This window comes from Pristiophorus japonicus, unplaced genomic scaffold, assembly GCF_044704955.1.
Source record: "Pristiophorus japonicus isolate sPriJap1 unplaced genomic scaffold, sPriJap1.hap1 HAP1_SCAFFOLD_563, whole genome shotgun sequence".
Taxonomy (NCBI): Eukaryota; Metazoa; Chordata; class Chondrichthyes; family Pristiophoridae; genus Pristiophorus; species Pristiophorus japonicus.
In genome coordinates this window covers 166,529-186,890 of record NW_027254471.1, presented here as the reverse complement: position 1 = coordinate 186,890, position 20,362 = coordinate 166,529, and the positions used below count along the sequence as shown (strand labels likewise).

General features: G+C 62.4%; 1 protein-coding gene across 3 annotated transcripts in view; it reads right to left on the bottom strand.

Annotated features, from left to right (window-relative positions):
• LOC139254641 (3',5'-cyclic-AMP phosphodiesterase 4B-like) overlaps nt 1–20,362 on the bottom strand; it is a 172,078-nt gene that overhangs the window by 6,288 nt on the left and 145,428 nt on the right. For all 3 annotated transcript variants that reach the window (XM_070873761.1, XM_070873762.1, XM_070873763.1), the window contains exon 9: nt 566–748. In XM_070873761.1, the coding sequence (XP_070729862.1) occupies nt 566–748 (183 nt within the window). The remainder of the gene's footprint in view (nt 1–565; nt 749–20,362) is intronic.

The window sequence follows — 20,362 nt, the reverse complement described above, 5'->3', positions numbered from 1 at the left end:
CCGCAGAGAGTTGTTGATGCCAGTTTATTGGATATATTCAAGAGGGTGTTAGATATCGCCCTTACGGTTAAAGGGATCAATGGGCATGGGGAGAAAGCAGGAAAGGGGTACTGAGGGAATGATCAGCCATGATCTTATTGAATGCTCGAAGGGCGCCTGCACCTATTTTCTATGTTTCTATGTCTGTATTTCGGTACCTGCCGTCTGTACTGCCGTTCAGTGATGTGAAGCCCGGATCAGGGATGTGCTGAACAGGGATCAGAGGTGGATCCACATTTTTCCAAAAAGTTTCTCCCTGCTCTCCTGATGACACTAACTCTGACAGGGGCAGCGACCCAGAAACCGCCGTCTCTCTCTCTCTCTCTCTGGAGCTATCCCAAGTGCCCAAATCGACTGCTATTAAACCATGGGGGGCATCACAGCCAATGGTCACACTCAGACAGTCGCTGGATAGTGAGGAGGAGCAGGACCCTGTGAGAATCCTGGAGTACTGAGAAAACTGGTTTGTGTGGCTCAGAGTTATACTACCCGTGCCCATGTGGGAATGCCCAGTGCCCGCTGGTACCTGCGACTTTTCCACCGAGGCTGTGTGCTTGTCACACATAGGGCTGATCTCCATCCCTCTCTCTCGCTCCTTGTCTCCCTGTCGGAAGAACTCCTCCAGAATGCGGTCTGTCCATTGTCGGTACAGTTCCAGCGGCTTGGTGGGGTTACTCAGGTCTGCACAGTGAACCATGTTCCTCATCACCTAGTAACACAAAGGTACCTCGGTAACCACGGCACCCCATCTCAGGACAGCAAATGGCAGCTCAGCTCTGGATATCTGGAGTCACACAGGACACGGGTCAGTCACTCTCCCGGACAGGGTCAGTCACTCTCCGGACACGGGAGAGTCACTCCCTGGACACTGGTCAGTCACTCCCAGACACGGGTCAGTCACTCCCCGGACATGGACCAGTCACTCTCCGGACACGGGGACAGGGGTCAGTCACTCTCCGAACACGGGTCAATCACTCCCCGGACACGGGTCAGCCACTCTCCGGACACGGGTCAGTCACTCCCGGACACGGGTCAATCACTCCCCGGACATGGGTCAGTCGCTCCCGGACAGGGTCAGTCACTCCCCGGACATGGGTCAGTCACTCTCCGGACATGGGTCAGTCACTCTCCGGACACGGGTCAGTCACTCTCTGGACATGGGTCAGTCACTCCCTGGACACGGGTCAGTCACTCCCCGGACACGGGGACATGGGTCAGTCACTCTCCGGACAAGGGTCAGTCACCTCCCAGGACACGGGTCAGTCACTCCTGGACACGGGTCAATTACTCTGCGGACACGGGTCAGTCACTCCCCGGACATGGGTCAGTCACTTCCGGACAGGGTCAGTCACTCCCCGGACATGGGTCAGTCGCTCTCCGGACATGGGTTAGTCACTCCCGGACAGGGTCAGTCACTCCCCGGACATGGGTTAGTCACTCCCGGACAGGGTCAGTCACTCCCCGGACATGGGTCAGTCGCTCTCCGGACACGGATCACTCACTCTCCGGACATGGGTCAGTCACTCCCTGGACACGGGTCAGTCACTCTCTGGACACGGGGTCATGGGTCAGTCACTCCCCAGACATGGGTCAGTCACTCCCCGGACAGGGTCAGTCACTCCCCGGACATGGGTCAGTCACTCCCCAGACACGGGGACATGGGTCAGTCACTCTCCAGACAGGGGTCAGTCACTCCCCGGACACGGGGACATGGGTCAGTCACTCCCCGGACATGGGTCAGTCACTCCCCGGACACGGGTCAGTCACTCTCCGGACATGGGTCAGTCACTCCCCGGACACGGGTCAGTCACTCTCCGGACATGGGTCAGTCACTCCCCGGACACAGGGACACGGGTCAGTCACTCCCCGGACACGGGTCAGTCACTCCCCGGACAGGGTTAGTCATTCTCCAGACACGGGTCAGTCACTCCCCGGACAGGGTCAGTCACTCCCCGGACACAGGGATATGGGTCAGTCACTCCCCGGACACGGGTCAGTCACTCCTTGGACACGGGGACAGGGGTCAGTCATTCCCCGGACAGGGTCAGTCACTCCCCGTACAGGGTCAGTCACTCTCCAGACATGGGTCAGTCACTCCCCGGACAGGGTCAGTCACTGCCCGGACAGGGTCAGTCACTCTCCGGACATGGGTCAGTCACTCCCCGGACAGGGGTCAGTCACTCCCCAGACAGGGTCAGTCACTCCCCGGATAGGGCCAGTCACTCTCCAGACATGGGTCAGTCACTCTCCGGACACGGGTCAGTCACTCCCCAGACAGGGTCAGTCACTCTCCGGACAGGGTTAGTCATTCCCCGGACACTGGTCAGTCACTCTCGGACACGGGTCAGTCACTCCCCGGACATGGACAAGTCACTCTCCGGACACGGGGACAGGGGTCAGTCACTCCCGGACACAGGTCAGTCACACCGAGGACACGGGTCAGTCACCTCGCAGGACACGGGTCAGTCACTCTCCGGACAGGGTCAGTCACTCCCGGACACGGGTCAGTCACTCCCAGGACACGGGTCAGTCACCTCGCAGGACATGGGACAGTCACTCTCCGGACACGGGTCAGTCACTCCCCGGACTCTGGGACATGGGTCAGTCACTCTCCGGACATGGATCAGTCACTCCCGGACATGGGTCAATCACTCTCCGGACACGGGTCAGTCCTTCCCCGGACACGGGTCAGTCACTCCCCGGACACTGGTCAGTCACTCCCCGGACACGGGTCAGTCACTCTCCGGACAAGGTCAAGCACTCTCTGGACAGCGGTCAGTCACTCCCAGGACACGGGTCAGTCACTCCCCGGACACGGGTCAGTCACTGCCCGGACACTGTTCAGTCACTCCCCGGACACGGTTCAGTCACTCCCAGGACACGGGTCAGTCACTCCCCGGACACCGGTCAGTCACTCCCCGGACACCGGTCAGTCACTCAGTCACTCCCAGGACAGGGTCAGTCTCTCCCCGGACACAAGCCAGTCACTCCCAGGACACTGGTCAGTCACTCCCGGACACGGGTCAGTCACACCCAGGACACGGGTCAGTCACCTCGCAGGACACGGGTCAGTCACTCTCCGGACAGGGTCAGTCACTCCCGGACACGGGTCAGTCACTCCCAGGACACGGGTCAGTCACCTCACAGGACACGGAACAGTCACTCTCCGGACACGGGTCAGTCACTCCCTGGACACGGGGACAGGGGTCAGTCACTCTCCGGACAGGGTCAGTCACTCCCCGTACACGGGTCAGTCACTCTCCGGACACGGGTCAGTCACCTCCCAGGACATGGGTCAGTCACTCCCGGACAGGGTCAGTCACTCCCCGTACACGGGTCAGTCACACCCAGGACACGGGTCAGTCACCTCCCAGGACATGGGTCAGTCACTCCCGGACACGGGTCAGTCACATCCAGGACACGGGTCAGTCACCTCGCAGGACACGCGTCAGTCACTCTCCGGACAGGGTCAGTCACTCCCGGACACGGGTCAGTCACTCCCAGGACACGGGTCAGTCAGTCACCGGACACAGGTCAGTCACACCGAGGACACGGGTCAGTCACCTCGCAGGACACGGGTCAGTCACTCTCCGGACAGGGTCAGTCACTCCCGGACACGGGTCAGTCACTCCCAGGACACGGGTCAGTCACCGCGCAGGACATGGGACAGTCACTCTCCGGACACGGGTCAGTCACTCCCCGGACTCTGGGACATGGGTCAGTCACTCTCCGGACATGGGTCAATCACTCTCCGGACACGGGTCAGTCCTTCCCCGGACACGGGTCAGTCACTCCCCGGATACTGGTCAGTCACTCCCCGGACACGGGTCAGTCACTCTCCGGACAAGGTCAAGCACTCTCTGGACAGCGGTCAGTCACTCCCAGGACACGGGTCAGTCACTCCCCGGACACGGGTCAGTCACTGCCCGGACACGGGTCAGTCACTGCCCGGACACTGTTCAGTCACTCCCCGGACACGGTTCAGTCACTCCCAGGACACGGGTCAGTCACTCCCCGGACACCGGTCAGTCACTCCCCGGACACCGGTCAGTCACTCAGTCACTCCCAGGACAGGGTCAGTCTCTCCCCGGACACAAGCCAGTCACTCCCAGGACACTGGTCAGTTACTCCCGGACACGGGTCAGTCACACCCAGGACACGGGTCAGTCACCTCGCAGGACACGGGTCAGTCACTCTCCGGACAGGGTCAGTCACTTCCGGACACGGGTCAGTCACTCCCAGGACACGGGTCAGTCACCTCACAGGACACGGAACAGTCACTCTCCGGACATGGGTCAGTCACTCCTTGGACACGGGGACAGGGGTCAGTCACTCTCCGGACAGGGTCAGTCACTCCCCGTACGTGGGTCAGTCACTCTCCGGACACGGGTCAGTCACCTCCCAGGACATGGGTCAGTCACTCCCGGACAGGGTCAGTCACTCCCCGTACACGGGTCAGTCACACCCAGGACACGGGTCAGTCACGTCCCAGGACATGGGTCAGTCACTCCCGGACACGGGTCAGTCACATCCAGGACACGGGTCAGTCACCTCGCAGGACACGCGTCAGTCACTCTCCGGACAGGGTCAGTCACTCCTGGACACGGGTCAGTCACTCCCAGGACACGGGGTCATGGGTCAGTCACTCCCCAGACATGGGTCAGTCACTCCCCGGACAGGGTCAGTCACTCCCCGGACATGGGTCAGTCACTCCCCAGACACGGGGACATGGGTCAGTCACTCTCCAGACAGGGGTCAGTCACTCCCCGGACACGGGGACATGGGTCAGTCACTCCCCGGACATGGGTCAGTCACTCCCCGGACACGGGTCAGTCACTCTCCGGACATGGGTCAGTCACTCCCCGGACACGGGTCAGTCACTCTCCGGACATGGGTCAGTCACTCCCCGGACACAGGGACACGGGTCAGTCACTCCCCGGACACGGGTCAGTCACTCCCCGGACAGGGTTAGTCATTCTCCAGACACGGGTCAGTCACTCCCCGGACAGGGTCAGTCACTCCCCGGACACAGGGATATGGGTCAGTCACTCCCCGGACACGGGTCAGTCACTCCTTGGACACGGGGACAGGGGTCAGTCATTCCCCGGACAGGGTCAGTCACTCCCCGTACAGGGTCAGTCACTCTCCAGACATGGGTCAGTCACTCCCCGGACAGGGTCAGTCACTGCCCGGACAGGGTCAGTCACTCTCCGGACATGGGTCAGTCACTCCCCGGACAGGGGTCAGTCACTCCCCAGACAGGGTCAGTCACTCCCCGGATAGGGCCAGTCACTCTCCAGACATGGGTCAGTCACTCTCCGGACACGGGTCAGTCACTCCCCAGACAGGGTCAGTCACTCTCCGGACAGGGTTAGTCATTCCCCGGACACTGGTCAGTCACTCTCGGACACGGGTCAGTCACTCCCCGGACATGGACAAGTCACTCTCCGGACACGGGGACAGGGGTCAGTCACTCCCGGACACAGGTCAGTCACACCGAGGACACGGGTCAGTCACCTCGCAGGACACGGGTCAGTCACTCTCCGGACAGGGTCAGTCACTCCCGGACACGGGTCAGTCACTCCCAGGACACGGGTCAGTCACCTCGCAGGACATGGGACAGTCACTCTCCGGACACGGGTCAGTCACTCCCCGGACTCTGGGACATGGGTCAGTCACTCTCCGGACATGGATCAGTCACTCCCGGACATGGGTCAATCACTCTCCGGACACGGGTCAGTCCTTCCCCGGACACGGGTCAGTCACTCCCCGGACACTGGTCAGTCACTCCCCGGACACGGGTCAGTCACTCTCCGGACAAGGTCAAGCACTCTCTGGACAGCGGTCAGTCACTCCCAGGACACGGGTCAGTCACTCCCCGGACACGGGTCAGTCACTGCCCGGACACTGTTCAGTCACTCCCCGGACACGGTTCAGTCACTCCCAGGACACGGGTCAGTCACTCCCCGGACACCGGTCAGTCACTCCCCGGACACCGGTCAGTCACTCAGTCACTCCCAGGACAGGGTCAGTCTCTCCCCGGACACAAGCCAGTCACTCCCAGGACACTGGTCAGTCACTCCCGGACACGGGTCAGTCACACCCAGGACACGGGTCAGTCACCTCGCAGGACACGGGTCAGTCACTCTCCGGACAGGGTCAGTCACTCCCGGACACGGGTCAGTCACTCCCAGGACACGGGTCAGTCACCTCACAGGACACGGAACAGTCACTCTCCGGACACGGGTCAGTCACTCCCTGGACACGGGGACAGGGGTCAGTCACTCTCCGGACAGGGTCAGTCACTCCCCGTACACGGGTCAGTCACTCTCCGGACACGGGTCAGTCACCTCCCAGGACATGGGTCAGTCACTCCCGGACAGGGTCAGTCACTCCCCGTACACGGGTCAGTCACACCCAGGACACGGGTCAGTCACCTCCCAGGACATGGGTCAGTCACTCCCGGACACGGGTCAGTCACATCCAGGACACGGGTCAGTCACCTCGCAGGACACGCGTCAGTCACTCTCCGGACAGGGTCAGTCACTCCCGGACACGGGTCAGTCACTCCCAGGACACGGGTCAGTCAGTCACCGGACACAGGTCAGTCACTCCCCGGACACGGGTCAGTCACTCCCAGGACACGGGTCAGACACTCCCGGATACAGGTCAGTCACACCGAGGACACGGGTCAGTCACCTCGCAGGACACGGGTCAGTCACTCTCCGGACAGGGTCAGTCACTCCCGGACACGGGTCAGTCACTCCCAGGACACGGGTCAGTCACCTCGCAGGACATGGGACAGTCACTCTCCGGACACGGGTCAGTCACTCCCCGGACTCTGGGACATGGGTCAGTCACTCTCCGGACATGGATCAGTCACTCCCGGACATGGGTCAATCACTCTCCGGACACGGGTCAGTCCTTCCCCGGACACGGGTCAGTCACTCCCCGGACACTGGTCAGTCACTCCCCGGACACGGGTCAGTCACTCTCCGGACAAGGTCAAGCACTCTCTGGACAGTGGTCAGTCACTCTCCGGACACGGGTCAGTCACTCCCCGGACTCTGGGACATGGGTCAGTCACTCTCCGGACATGGATCAGTCACTCCCGGACATGGGTCAATCATTCTCCGGACACGGGTCAGTCCTTCCCCGGACACGGGTCAGTCACTCCCCGGACACTGGTCAGTCACTCCCCGGACACTGGTCAGTCACTCCCCGGACACGGGTCAGTCACTCTCCGGACAAGGTCAAGCACTCTCTGGACAGCGGTCAGTCACTCCCAGGACACGGGTCAGTCACTCCCCGGACACGGGTCAGTCACTGCCCGGACACGGGTCAGTCACTCCCCGGACACGGTTCAGTCACTCCCAGGACACGGGTCAGTCACTCCCCGGACACCGGTCAGTCACTCCCCGGACACCGGTCAGTCACTCAGTCACTCCCAGGACAGGGTCAGTCTCTCCCCGGACACAAGCCAGTCACTCCCAGGACACTGGTCAGTCACTCCCGGACACGGGTCAGTCACACCCAGGACACGGGTCAGTCACCTCGCAGGACACGGGTCAGTCACTCTCCGGACAGGGTCAGTCACTCCCGGACACGGGTCAGTCACTCCCAGGACACGGGTCAGTCACCTCACAGGACACGGAACAGTCACTCTCCGGACACGGGTCAGTCACTCCCTGGACACGGGGACAGGGGTCAGTCACTCTCCGGACAGGGTCAGTCACTCCCCGTACACGGGTCAGTCACTCTCCGGACACGGGTCAGTCACCTCCCAGGACATGGGTCAGTCACTCCCGGACAGGGTCAGACACTCCCCGTACACAGGGACACGGGTCAGTCACTCCCCGGACACGGGTCAGTCACTCCCCGGACAGGGTTAGTCATTCTCCAGACACGGGTCAGTCACTCCCCGGACAGGGTCAGTCACTCCCCGGACACAGGGATATGGGTCAGTCACTCCCCGGACACGGGTCAGTCACTCCTTGGACACGGGGACAGGGGTCAGTCATTCCCCGGACAGGGTCAGTCACTCCCCGTACAGGGTCAGTCACTCTCCAGACATGGGTCAGTCACTCCCCGGACAGGGTCAGTCACTGCCCGGACAGGGTCAGTCACGCTCCGGACATGGGTCAGTCACTCCCCGGACAGGGGTCAGTCACTCCCCAGACAGGGTCAGTCACTCCCCGGATAGGGCCAGTCACTCTCCAGACATGGGTCAGTCACTCTCCGGACACGGGTCAGTCACTCCCCAGACAGGGTCAGTCACTCTCCGGACAGGGTTAGTCATTCCCCGGACACTGGTCAGTCACTCTCGGACACGGGTCAGTCACTCCCCGGACATGGACAAGTCACTCTCCGGACACGGGGACAGGGGTCAGTCACTCCCGGACACAGGTCAGTCACACCGAGGACACGGGTCAGTCACCTCGCAGGACACGGGTCAGTCACTCTCCGGACAGGGTCAGTCACTCCCGGACACGGGTCAGTCACTCCCAGGACACGGGTCAGTCACCTCGCAGGACATGGGACAGTCACTCTCCGGACACGGGTCAGTCACTCCCCGGACTCTGGGACATGGGTCAGTCACTCTCCGGACATGGATCAGTCACTCCCGGACATGGGTCAATCACTCTCCGGACACGGGTCAGTCCTTCCCCGGACACGGGTCAGTCACTCCCCGGACACTGGTCAGTCACTCCCCGGACACGGGTCAGTCACTCTCCGGACAAGGTCAAGCACTCTCTGGACAGCGGTCAGTCACTCCCAGGACACGGGTCAGTCACTCCCCGGACACGGGTCAGTCACTGCCCGGACACTGTTCAGTCACTCCCCGGACACGGTTCAGTCACTCCCAGGACACGGGTCAGTCACTCCCCGGACACCGGTCAGTCACTCCCCGGACACCGGTCAGTCACTCAGTCACTCCCAGGACAGGGTCAGTCTCTCCCCGGACACAAGCCAGTCACTCCCAGGACACTGGTCAGTCACTCCCGGACACGGGTCAGTCACACCCAGGACACGGGTCAGTCACCTCGCAGGACACGGGTCAGTCACTCTCCGGACAGGGTCAGTCACTCCCGGACACGGGTCAGTCACTCCCAGGACATGGGTCAGTCACCTCACAGGACACGGAACAGTCACTCTCCGGACACGGGTCAGTCACTCCCTGGACACGGGGACAGGGGTCAGTCACTCTCCGGACAGGGTCAGTCACTCCCCGTACACGGGTCAGTCACTCTCCGGACACGGGTCAGTCACCTCCCAGGACATGGGTCAGTCACTCCCGGACAGGGTCAGTCACTCCCCGTACACGGGTCAGTCACACCCAGGACACGGGTCAGTCACCTCCCAAGACATGGGTCAGTCACTCCCGGACACGGGTCAGTCACATCCAGGACACGGGTCAGTCACCTCGCAGGACACGCGTCAGTCACTCTCCGGACAGGGTCAGTCACTCCCGGACACGGGTCAGTCACTCCCAGGACACGGGTCAGTCAGTCACCGGACACAGGTCAGTCACACCGAGGACACGGGTCAGTCACCTCGCAGGACACGGGTCAGTCACTCTCCGGACAGGGTCAGTCACTCCCGGACACGGGTCAGTCACTCCCAGGACACGGGTCAGTCACCGCGCAGGACATGGGACAGTCACTCTCCGGACACGGGTCAGTCACTCCCCGGACTCTGGGACATGGGTCAGTCACTCTCCGGACATGGATCAGTCACTCCCGGACATGGGTCAATCACTCTCCGGACACGGGTCAGTCCTTCCCCGGACACGGGTCAGTCACTCCCCGGACACGGGTCAGTCACTCTCCGGACAAGGTCAAGCACTCTCTGGACAGCGGTCAGTCACTCCCAGGACACGGGTCAGTCACTCCCCGGACACGGGTCAGTCACTGCCCGGACACGGGTCAGTCACTGCCCGGACACTGTTCAGTCACTCCCCGGACACGGTTCAGTCACTCCCAGGACACGGGTCAGTCACTCCCCGGACACCGGTCAGTCACTCCCCGGACACCGGTCAGTCACTCAGTCACTCCCAGGACAGGGTCAGTCTCTCCCCGGACACAAGCCAGTCACTCCCAGGACACTGGTCAGTCACTCCCGGACACGGGTCAGTCACACCCAGGACACGGGTCAGTCACCTCGCAGGACACGGGTCAGTCACTCTCCGGACAGGGTCAGTCACTTCCGGACACGGGTCAGTCACTCCCAGGACACGGGTCAGTCACCTCACAGGACACGGAACAGTCACTCTCCGGACATGGGTCAGTCACTCCCTGGACACGGGGACAGGGGTCAGTCACTCTCCGGACAGGGTCAGTCACTCCCCGTACGTGGGTCAGTCACTCTCCGGACACGGGTCAGTCACCTCCCAGGACATGGGTCAGTCACTCCCGGACAGGGTCAGTCACTCCCCGTACACGGGTCAGTCACACCCAGGACACGGGTCAGTCACCTCGCAGGACACGCGTCAGTCACTCTCCGGACAGGGTCAGTCACTCCCGGACACGGGTCAGTCACTCCCAGGACACGGGTCAGTCAGTCACCGGACACAGGTCAGTCACTCCCCGGACAGTGGTCAGTCACTCCCAGGACACGGGTCAGACACTCCCAGGACACAGGTCAGTCACTCCGCGGACACAGGTCAGTCACTCCCAGGACACGGGTCAGTCACTCTCTGGACACGGGTCAGTCACTCCCCGGACACAGGTCAGTCACTCCCCGGACACAGGTCAGTCACTCTCCTGACATGGGTCAGTCACTCCCAGGACACGGGTCAGTCACTCCCAGGACACAGGTCAGTCACCTCCCAGGACATGGGTCAGTCACACCCAGGACACGGGTCAGTCACTCCCAGGACACGGGTCAATCACTCTCCGGATCGGGTCAGTCAGTCCCCGGACACGGGTCAGTCACTCTCCGGACACGGGGACACGGGTGAGTCACTCTCCGGACAGGGTCAGTCACTCTCCGGACTCGGGTCAGTCACTCCCTGGACACGGGTCAGTCACTCTCCAGACACGGGTCAGTCACTCTCCGGACACGGGGACATGGGTCAGTCACTCTCCGGACATGGATCAGTTACTCCCGGACATGGGTCAATCACTCTCCGGACACGGGTCAGTCCTTCCCCGGACACGGGTCAGTCACTCCCCGGACACTGGTCAGTCACTCCCCGGACACGGGTCAGTCACTCTCCGGACAAGGTCAGTCACTCCCGGACACGGGTCAGTCACTCCCAGGACACGGGTCAGTCACCTCGCAGGACATGGGACAGTCACTCTCCGGACACGGGTCAGTCACTCCCCGGACTCTGGGACATGGGTCAGTCACTCTCCGGACATGGATCAGTCACTCCCGGACATGGGTCAATCACTCTCCGGACATGGGTCAGTCCTTCTCCGGACACGGGTCAGTCACTCCCCGGACACTGGTCAGTCACTCCCTGGACACGGGTCAGTCACTCTCCGGACAAGGTCAAGCACTCTCTGGACAGCGGTCAGTCACTCCCAGGACACGGGTCAGTCACTCCCCGGACACGGGTCAGTCACTGCCCGGACACTGTTCAGTCACTCCCCGGACACGGTTCAGTCACTCCCAGGACACGGGTCAGTCACTCCCCGGACACCGGTCAGTCACTCCCCGGACACCGGTCAGTCACTCAGTCACTCCCAGGACAGGGTCAGTCTCTCCCCGGACACAAGCCAGTCACTCCCAGGACACTGGTCAGTCACTCCCGGACACGGGTCAGTCACACCCAGGACACGGGTCAGTCACCTCGCAGGACACGGGTCAGTCACTCTCCGGACAGGGTCAGTCACTCCCGGACACGGGTCAGTCACTCCCAGGACACGGGTCAGTCACCTCACAGGACACGGAACAGTCACTCTCCGGACACGGGTCAGTCACTCCCTGGACACGGGGACAGGGGTCAGTCACTCTCCGGACAGGGTCAGTCACTCCCCGTACACGGGTCAGTCACTCTCCGGACACGGGTCAGTCACCTCCCAGGACATGGGTCAGTCACTCCCCGTACACGGGTCAGTCACACCCAGGACACGGGTCAGTCACCTCCCAGGACATGGGTCAGACACCTCCCAGGACATGGGTCAGTCACTCCCGGACACGGGTCAGTCACATCCAGGACACGGGTCAGTCACCTCGCAGGACACGCGTCAGTCACTCTCCGGACAGGGTCAGTCACTCCCGGACACGGGTCAGTCACTCCCAGGACACGGGTCAGTCAGTCACCGGACACAGGTCAGTCACTCCCCGGACACGGGTCAGTCACTCCCAGGACACGGGTCAGACACTCCCGGACACAGGTCAGTCACACCGAGGACACGGGTCAGTCACCTCGCAGGACACGGGTCAGTCACTCTCCGGACAGGGTCAGTCACTCCCGGACACGGGTCAGTCACTCCCAGGACACGGGTCAGTCACCTCGCAGGACATGGGACAGTCACTCTCCGGACACGGGTCAGTCACTCCCCGGACTCTGGGACATGGGTCAGTCACTCTCCGGACATGGATCAGTCACTCCCGGACATGGGTCAATCATTCTCTGGACACGGGTCAGTCCTTCCCCGGACACGGGTCAGTCACTCCCCGGACACTGGTCAGTCACTCCCCGGACACGGGTCAGTCACTCTCCGGACAAGGTCAAGCACTCTCTGGACAGCGGTCAGTCACTCCCAGGACACGGGTCAGTCACTCCCCGGACACGGGTCAGTCACTGCCCGGACACGGGTCAGTCACTCCCCGGACACGGGTCAGTCACTCCCCGGACACGGTTCAGTCACTCCCAGGACACGGGTCAGTCACTACCCGGACACCGGTCAGTCACTCCCCGGACACCGGTCAGTCACTCAGTCACTCCCAGGACAGGGTCAGTCTCTCCCCGGACACAAGCCAGTCACTCCCAGGACACTGGTCAGTCACTCCCGGACACGGGTCAGTCACACCCAGGACACGGGTCAGTCACCTCGCAGGACACGGGTCAGTCACTCTCCGGACAGGGTCAGTCACTCCCGGACACGGGTCAGTCACTCCCAGGACACGGGTCAGTCACCTCACAGGACACGGAACAGTCACTCTCCGGACACGGGTCAGTCACTCCCGGGACACGGGGACAGGGGTCAGTCACTCTCCGGACAGGGTCAGTCACTCCCCGTACACGGGTCAGTCACTCTCCGGACACGGGTCAGTCACCTCCCAGGACATGGGTCAGTCACTCCCGGACAGGGTCAGTCACTCCCCGTACACAGGGACACGGGTCAGTCACTCCCCGGACACGGGTCAGTCACTCCCCGGACAGGGTTAGTCATTCTCCAGACACGGGTCAGTCACTCCCCGGACAGGGTCAGTCACTCCCCGGACACAGGGATATGGGTCAGTCACTCCCCGGACACGGGTCAGTCACTCCTTGGACACGGGGACAGGGGTCAGTCATTCCCCGGACAGGGTCAGTCACTCCCCGTACAGGGTCAGTCACTCTCCAGACATGGGTCAGTCACTCCCCGGACAGGGTCAGTCACTGCCCGGACAGGGTCAGTCACTCTCCGGACATGGGTCAGTCACTCCCCGGACAGGGGTTAGTCACTCCCCAGACAGGGTCAGTTACTCCCCGGATAGGGCCAGTCACTCTCCAGACATGGGTCAGTCACTCTCCGGACACGGGTCAGTCACTCCCCAGACAGGGTCAGTCACTCTCCGGACAGGGTTAGTCATTCCCCGGACACTGGTCAGTCACTCTCGGACACGGGTCAGTCACTCCCCGGACATGGACAAGTCACTCTCCGGACACGGGGACAGGGGTCAGTCACTCCCGGACACAGGTCAGTCACACCGAGGACACGGGTCAGTCACTCCCAGGACACGGGTCAGTCACTCTCCGGACAGGGTCAGTCACTCCCGGACACGGGTCAGTCACTCCCAGGACACGGGTCAGTCACCTCGCAGGACATGGGACAGTCACTCTCCGGACACGGGTCAGTCACTCCCCGGACTCTGGGACATGGGTCAGTCACTCTCCGGACATGGATCAGTCACTCCCGGACATGGGTCAATCACTCTCCGGACACGGGTCAGTCCTTCCCCGGACACGGGTCAGTCACTCCCCGGACACTGGTCAGTCACTCCCCGGACACGGGTCAGTCACTCTCCGGACAAGGTCAAGCACTCTCTGGACAGCGGTCAGTCACTCCCAGGACACGGGTCAGTCACTCCCCGGACACGGGTCAGTCACTGCCCGGACACTGTTCAGTCACTCCCCGGACACGGTTCAGTCACTCCCAGGACACGGGTCAGTCACTCCCCGGACACCGGTCAGTCACTCCCCGGACACCGGTCAGTCACTCAGTCACTCCCAGGACAGGGTCAGTCTCTCCCCGGACACAAGCCAGTCACTCCCAGGACACTGGTCAGTCACTCCCGGACACGGGTCAGTCACACCCAGGACACGGGTCAGTCACCTCGCAGGACACGGGTCAGTCACTCTCCGGACAGGGTCAGTCACTCCCGGACACGGGTCAGTCACTCCCAGGACACGGGTCAGTCACCTCACAGGACACGGAACAGTCACTCTCCGGACACGGGTCAGTCACTCCCTGGACACGGGGACAGGGGTCAGTCACTCTCCGGACAGGGTCAGTCACTCCCCGTACACGGGTCAGTCACTCTCCGGACACGGGTCAGTCACCTCCCAGGACATGGGTCAGTCACTCCCGGACAGGGTCAGTCACTCCCCGTACACGGGTCAGTCACACCCAGGACACGGGTCAGTCACCTCCCAGGACATGGGTCAGTCACTCCCGGACACGGGTCAGTCACATCCAGGACACGGGTCAGTCACCTCGCAGGACACGCGTCAGTCACTCTCCGGACAGGGTCAGTCACTCCCGGACACGGGTCAGTCACTCCCAGGACACGGGTCAGTCAGTCACCGGACACAGGTCAGTCACTCCCCGGACACGGGTCAGTCACTCCCAGGACACGGGTCAGACACTCCCGGATACAGGTCAGTCACACCGAGGACACGGGTCAGTCACCTCGCAGGACACGGGTCAGTCACTCTCCGGACAGGGTCAGTCACTCCCGGACACGGGTCAGTCACTCCCAGGACACGGGTCAGTCACCTCGCAGGACATGGGACAGTCACTCTCCGGACACGGGTCAGTCACTCCCCGGACTCTGGGACATGGGTCAGTCACTCTCCGGACATGGATCAGTCACTCCCGGACATGGGTCAATCACTCTCCGGACACGGGTCAGTCCTTCCCCGGACACGGGTCAGTCACTCCCCGGACACTGGTCAGTCACTCCCCGGACACGGGTCAGTCACTCTCCGGACAAGGTCAAGCACTCTCTGGACAGTGGTCAGTCACTCTCCGGACACGGGTCAGTCACTCCCCGGACTCTGGGACATGGGTCAGTCACTCTCCGGACATGGATCAGTCACTCCCGGACATGGGTCAATCATTCTCCGGACACGGGTCAGTCCTTCCCCGGACACGGGTCAGTCACTCCCCGGACACTGGTCAGTCACTCCCCGGACACGGGTCAGTCACTCTCCGGACAAGGTCAAGCACTCTCTGGACAGCGGTCAGTCACTCCCAGGACACAGGTCAGTCACTCCCCGGACACGGGTCAGTCACTGCCCGGACACGGGTCAGTCACTCCCCGGACACGGTTCAGTCACTCCCAGGACACGGGTCAGTCACTCCCCGGACACCGGTCAGTCACTCCCCGGACACCGGTCAGTCACTCAGTCACTCCCAGGACAGGGTCAGTCTCTCCCCGGACACAAGCCAGTCACTCCCAGGACACTGGTCAGTCACTCCCGGACACGGGTCAGTCACACCCAGGACACGGGTCAGTCACCTCGCAGGACACGGGTCAGTCACTCTCCGGACAGGGTCAGTCACTCCCGGACACGGGTCAGTCACTCCCAGGACACGGGTCAGTCACCTCACAGGACACGGAACAGTCACTCTCCGGACACGGGTCAGTCACTCCCGGGACACGGGGACAGGGGTCAGTCACTCTCCGGACAGGGTCAGTCACTCCCCGTACACGGGTCAGTCACTCTCCGGACACGGGTCAGTCACCTCCCAGGACATGGGTCAGTCACTCTCCGGACATGGATCAGTCACTCCCGGACATGGGTCAATCATTCTCCGGACACGGGTCAGTCCTTCCCCGGACACGGGTCAGTCACTCCCCGGACACTGGTCAGTCACTCCCCGGACACGGGTCAGTCACTCTCCGGACAAGGTCAAGCACTCTCTGGACAGCGGTCAGTCACTCCCAGGACACGGGTCAGTCACTCTCCGGACAGCGTCAGTCACTCCCGGACACGGGTCAGTCACTCCCAGGACACGGGTCAGTCAGTCACCGGACACAGGTCAGTCACTCCCCGGACACGGGTCAGTCACTCCCAGGACACGGGTCAGACACTCCCGGACACAGGTCAGTCACACCGAGGACACGGGTCAGTCACCTCGCAGGACACGGGTCAGTCACTCTCCGGACAGGGTCAGTCACTCCCGGACACGGGTCAGTCACTCCCAGGACACGGGTCAGTCACCTCGCAGGACATGGGACAGTCACTCTCCGGACACGGGTCAGTCACTCCCCGGACTCTGGGACATGGGTCAGTCACTCTCCGGACATGGATCAGTCACTCCCGGACATGGGTCAATCATTCTCCGGACACGGGTCAGTCACCTCCCAGGACATGGGTCAGTCACTCCCGGACAGGGTCAGTCACTCCCCGTACACAGGGACACGGGTCAGTCACTCCCCGGACACGGGTCAGTCACTCCCCGGACAGGGTTAGTCATTCTCCAGACACGGGTCAGTCACTCCCCGGACAGGGTCAGTCACTCCCCGGACACAGGGATATGGGTCAGTCACTCCCCGGACACGGGTCAGTCACTCCTTGGACACGGGGACAGGGGTCAGTCATTCCCCGGACAGGGTCAGTCACTCCCCGTACAGGGTCAGTCACTCTCCAGACATGGGTCAGTCACTCCCCGGACAGGGTCAGTCACTGCCCGGACAGGGTCAGTCACTCTCCGGACATGGGTCAGTCACTCCCCGGACAGGGGTCAGTCACTCCCCAGACAGGGTCAGTCACTCCCCGGATAGGGCCAGTCACTCTCCAGACATGGGTCAGTCACTCTCCGGACACGGGTCAGTCACTCCCTAGACAGGGTCAGTCACTCTCCGGACAGGGTTAGTCATTCCCCGGACACTGGTCAGTCACTCTCGGACACGGGTCAGTCACTCCCCGGACATGGACAAGTCACTCTCCGGACACGGGGACAGGGGTCAGTCACTCCCGGACACAGGTCAGTCACACCGAGGACACGGGTCAGTCACCTCGCAGGACATGGGACAGTCACTCTCCGGACACGGGTCAGTCACTCCCTGGACACGGGGACAGGGGTCAGTCACTCTCCGGACAGGGTCAGTCACTCCCCGTACACGGGTCAGTCACTCTCCGGACACGGGTCAGTCACCTCCCAGGACATGGGTCAGTCACTCCCGGACAGGGTCAGTCACTCCCGGACAGGGTCAGTCACTCCCCGTACACGGGTCAGTCACACCCAGGACACGGGTCAGTCACCTCCCAGGACATGGGTCAGTCACTCCCGGACACGGGTCAGTCACATCCAGGACACGGGTCAGTCACCTCGCAGGACACGCGTCAGTCACTCTCCGGACAGGGTCAGTCACTCCCGGACACGGGTCAGTCACTCCCAGGACACGGGTCAGTCAGTCACCGGACACAGGTCAGTCACTCCCCGGACACGGGTCAGTCACTCCCAGGACACGGGTCAGACACTCCCGGATACAGGTCAGTCACACCGAGGACACGGGTCAGTCACCTCGCAGGACACGGGTCAGTCACTCTCCGGACAGGGTCAGTCACTCCCGGACACGGGTCAGTCACTCCCAGGACACGGGTCAGTCACCTCGCAGGACATGGGACAGTCACTCTCCGGACACGGGTCAGTCACTCCCCGGACTCTGGGACATGGGTCAGTCACTCTCCGGACATGGATCAGTCACTCCCGGACATGGGTCAATCACTCTCCGGACACGGGTCAGTCCTTCCCCGGACACGGGTCAGTCACTCCCCGGACACTGGTCAGTCACTCCCCGGACACGGGTCAGTCACTCTCCAGACAAGGTCAAGCACTCTCTGGACAGCGGTCAGTCACTCCCAGGACACGGGTCAGTCACTCCCCGGACACGGGTCAGTCACTGCCCGGACACGGGTCAGTCACTGCCCGGACACTGTTCAGTCACTCCCCGGACACGGTTCAGTCACTCCCAGGACACGGGTCAGTCACTCCCCGGACACCGGTCAGTCACTCCCCGGACACCGGTCAGTCACTCAGTCACTCCCAGGACAGGGTCAGTCTCTCCCCGGACACAAGCCAGTCACTCCCAGGACACTGGTCAGTCACTCCCGGACACGGGTCAGTCACACCCAGGACACGGGTCAGTCACCTCGCAGGACACGGGTCAGTCACTCTCCGGACAGGGTCAGTCACTTCCGGACACGGGTCAGTCACTCCCAGGACACGGGTCAGTCACCTCACAGGACACGGAACAGTCACTCTCCGGACATGGGTCAGTCACTCCCTGGACACGGGGACAGGGGTCAGTCACTCTCCGGACAGGGTCAGTCACTCCCCGTACACGGGTCAGTCACTCTCCGGACACGGGTCAGTCACCTCCCAGGACACGGGTCAGTCACCTCCCAGGACACGGGTCAGTCACTCCCCGGACACGGGTCAGTCACTGCCCGGACACTGTTCAGTCACTCCCCGGACACGGTTCAGTCACTCCCAGGACACGGGTCAGTCACTCTCCGGACAAGGTCAAGCACTCTCTGGACAGCGGTCAGTCACTCCCAGGACACGGGTCAGTCACTCCCCGGACACGGGTCAGTCACTGCCCGGACACTGTTCAGTCACTCCCCGGACACGGTTCAGTCACTCCCAGGACACGGGTCAGTCACTCCCCGTACACGGGTCAGTCACTCTCCGGACACGGGTCAGTCACCTCCCAGGACACAGGTCAGTCACTCCCGGACATGGGTCAATCACTCTCCGGACACGGGTCAGTCCTTCCCCGGACACGGGTCAGTCACTCCCCGGACACTGGTCAGTCACTCCCCGGACACGGGTCAGTCACTCTCCGGACAAGGTCAAGCACTCTCTGGACAGCGGTCAGTCACTCCCAGGACACGGGTCAGTCACTCCCCGGACACGGGTCAGTCACTGCCCGGACACTGTTCAGTCACTCCCCGGACACGGTTCAGTCACTCCCAGGACACGGGTCAGTCACTCCCCGGACACCGGTCAGTCACTCCCCGGACACCGGTCAGTCACTCAGTCACTCCCAGGACAGGGTCAGTCTCTCCCCGGACACAAGCCAGTCACTCCCAGGACACTGGTCAGTCACTCCCGGACACGGGTCAGTCACACCCAGGACACGGGTCAGTCACCTCGCAGGACACGGGTCAGTCACTCTCCGGACAGGGTCAGTCACTCCCGGACACGGGTCAGTCACTCCCAGGACACGGGTCAGTCACCTCACAGGACACGGAACAGTCACTCTCCGGACACGGGTCAGTCACTCCCTGGACACGGGGACAGGGGTCAGTCACTCTCCGGACAGGGTCAGTCACTCCCCGTACACGGGTCAGTCACTCTCCGGACACGGGTCAGTCACCTCCCAGGACATGGGTCAGTCACTCCCGGACAGGGTCAGTCACTCCCCGTACACGGGTCAGTCACACCCAGGACACGGGTCAGTCACCTCCCAGGACATGGGTCAGTCACTCCCGGACACGGGTCAGTCACATCCAGGACACGGGTCAGTCACCTCGCAGGACACGCGTCAGTCACTCTCCGGACAGGGTCAGTCACTCCCGGACACGGGTCAGTCACTCCCAGGACACGGGTCAGTCAGTCACCGGACACAGGTCAGTCACTCCCCGGACACGGGTCAGTCACTCCCAGGACACGGGTCAGACACTCCCGGATACAGGTCAGTCACACCGAGGACACGGGTCAGTCACCTCGCAGGACACGGGTCAGTCACTCTCCGGACAGGGTCAGTCACTCCCGGACACGGGTCAGTCACTCCCAGGACACGGGTCAGTCACCTCGCAGGACATGGGACAGTCACTCTCCGGACACGGGTCAGTCACTCCCCGGACTCTGGGACATGGGTCAGTCACTCTCCGGACATGGATCAGTCACTCCCGGACATGGGTCAATCA